This window comes from Bison bison, unplaced genomic scaffold, assembly GCF_000754665.1.
Source record: "Bison bison bison isolate TAMUID 2011002044 unplaced genomic scaffold, Bison_UMD1.0 scf7180017864203, whole genome shotgun sequence".
Classification (NCBI taxonomy): domain Eukaryota; kingdom Metazoa; phylum Chordata; class Mammalia; order Artiodactyla; family Bovidae; genus Bison; species Bison bison.
The window spans coordinates 7,226,873-7,229,403 of record NW_011494775.1 but is presented as its reverse complement, the minus strand read 5'-3'; the positions used below and the strand labels follow the sequence as shown (position 1 = coordinate 7,229,403).

At 62.5% G+C, this 2,531-nt stretch overlaps 1 protein-coding gene across 1 annotated transcript in view; it reads right to left on the bottom strand.

The window, feature by feature from the left end:
• Nucleotides 1–2,531, bottom strand: part of POLRMT (polymerase (RNA) mitochondrial (DNA directed)) — a 14,107-nt gene that overhangs the window by 4,288 nt on the left and 7,288 nt on the right. Inside the window, exons 7-11 of the mRNA XM_010844652.1 lie at nucleotides 1,550–1,915; nucleotides 1,204–1,368; nucleotides 905–1,060; nucleotides 443–667; nucleotides 2–250 (exon numbers count right to left, since the gene is read on the bottom strand). Coding sequence (XP_010842954.1) covers nucleotides 2–250; nucleotides 443–667; nucleotides 905–1,060; nucleotides 1,204–1,368; nucleotides 1,550–1,915 — 1,161 coding nt within the window. The remainder of the gene's footprint in view (nucleotide 1; nucleotides 251–442; nucleotides 668–904; nucleotides 1,061–1,203; nucleotides 1,369–1,549; nucleotides 1,916–2,531) is intronic.

Genomic DNA, 2,531 nt, shown 5'->3' with positions numbered 1-2,531 from the left:
GAGTGAGGGCATCCAGAGCGCCATGCAGCTCAGCGGGCGGGCAGCGCTCCAACAGGAGCTGGTGCTGCTGGGTGCCCTCCAAGGACCGCATCATCTTGGTGGGGCTCAGCAGGAAGGCGCCCGAGTGTGGTGACGTCCAGGGGAGGGGCGGGCACAGCATGGGCACCTCCGTGGACTCGAAGATCAGCGTGCGCTCCGCCGCTGTCTCCTGCAGCTGCGTGAAGGCTGGGTGCGGCTTCAGGATCCCGATCTGGAGGCAGGACAGGCCAAGAGGTCAGGGTACACTGTGAGGCAGCGGAGGAAGACACCAGGGTCCCCTCAGACGCCAGGACCCTGAGTCCAGGTCCTTAGGGTCTGGAGCCACAGCAGGATCCCAGAGCCCCACAGCCCCTAGGGTGCCCCCTCCCCCTTCCAGCGCAGAGGAGCACCATCAGAGAAGCACCTGGCGGAAACTGCGGAAAGAATACACGTGGTAGAGCACAGGGATGAGTGTGCTGGGGCCCCGGGGCGCTGCCAGGCTGCTGGGCATCTGCACGGCTCGCACCAGCACCTCTGCCAGCTGCTTGCCCAGCTGCACTAGCACAGACACAGGCCAGGGCTGCTCCGGGGGGGCCTCAGGCACGCCCAGCGCTTCCCAGTGCTGGCGAGGCAGGCAGGGCTCTGCTACCTGCGGGTGGGAGGGTGGTTCAGAGACCTGAGAGTCCAGGTGTAGACCTGAAGACCCCGGCTCAGCCCCTGGCAATGAGCAGGGTTAGGTGAGGAAACTGAGGAGGAGTCTGGGGGCCAATCTGGCCACCCCAGGCACGGAGGGGGAGGGGACCTCTGCTTGAGGCCTGGGGCACCCGGCCTGGGCTCCCCAGAGCTCCTCGCCCGGGCTCCCCCTGTTCAGGCTCCCTGGCCTCACCTGGGTGTCCGAGGCCAGCAGGTGCAGGTACTCGAAGTAGCGCTGCTCCAGCTCTTCTACCTGGTTCCTGAGCCGCTTCCTCTTCAACACACGCACGCCCAGCTCGTGCGCCAGGAAGAAGAGCGACTCGCCATGTGAGGGCAGCGCCTGCAGGGTCTGCGGGGCAGCCCCAGAGGACAGCACCGTAAGCCCCATGCTCCATCGGGACCACCTGACCCACCCCCTGGCCCGCACAGCAGCACTCCTCCCACAGCCCCCCAGCCTACAGCAGTGGCCCCGCCCCCTCCTGGTGTGCACACCTGCAGCAGCAAGCCCACTAATTCCTTCTCACTGAGCAGGCACAGGTAGGGGAAGAGGGATGGGCGGCCTTCTGCAGCAGCGCGGGCCTCACTCTCCTTGGTCTCCTGCAGCTCCAGGGACAGCACCGACTCCCATTCAGCACGCAAGGCCGCCAGGGTCTTCCGCTGGCAATTGGAGGGGACAGGGCAGGGTTGCACAAGGAGTCACTACTGTGCCCAGGCAACCTGGCCCAGCCTGGTGGTAGAGGTCCTGGCTCAGAGAGAGGACCTAGTGGGACGGGTGCTGGGATGAACCCTGCCCAGCGGACACCCAGCTCAGCAGGCAGAAGCACCGCCAGCCCCTTACCGCCTGCAGGACCTCCTCGGTCAGGAGCGGGGCCTTCTCCACGGACTCCACGGTGACAGTGGTGGCCATCTCCACGCCAAGCTGCTGTCGGAAGAGGCCCTGCAGCTCCTTCAGGGACAAGTGCAGCTTCGGGTAGGACACAGAGGGGTCCTGCTGGGGCAATAGGCTGCCAGTGAGGCCCCGCTGCTGACCTCTCCACCCACCAGAGTAGCGCAGCGTCTCCCTGGCCTGGGGTGGGGGTGGGGGAGGTGCTAGAGACAGTGCGAGGCCCCAGATGCTGCTGTTTTCTCTTCCAACTTGCAACTGTGTGACCCTTCTAAAGATAGGTACACTATAGAAAACCCAAAATATACATCCACACAAAGACTGGTCCACAGACAGCCACAGGAGCCTGGTTTATGGTGGTCGAGTGTCCACCAAGGGATGATGGATAAACACCACGTGGTCCCTCCACACATGGGCATCCCTCAGCTGTGGAAAAAGAAGCTCAGACACTCGCTACCACCTGACGCTGAGAACATGATGCTCAGTGAGAGAAACAGACACAGGACACACGGGGTGTGATTCCACAGATGGGAAACGTTCAGAACAGGCCGATCCACACAGGGAGTGGGTTCCATGTTGGCAGGGGAGAAGGTAGGAGGTGACCACTGATGGGGATGGGCTTCCTTTCAGGGTTATGGAATGTTCTGGAGGTAGAGATCAATGTACTAAAAACAACCCACTGGATTATACTTTAAAAGGTGAACTGCAGGTCAGGAGAAGTCTGTCCCAGTAAAAAAAGAAAACTCCTTGCGTCGCCCCAGGGATCTGGGTGTTACGCTCTCCTCCACCCTGGGAGGTGGCTTTACCTCATGCGCCCTGTGCCGCCTGCAGCATTAGCTGTGCAGTTTCAGGTGGGTACCCTGGCCCTGCAATACCCCCTTGCTGTGCCTAGGGTGCGCCTCCATGTGGAAACCAAATATGGCAGGGTGTGGGCCCC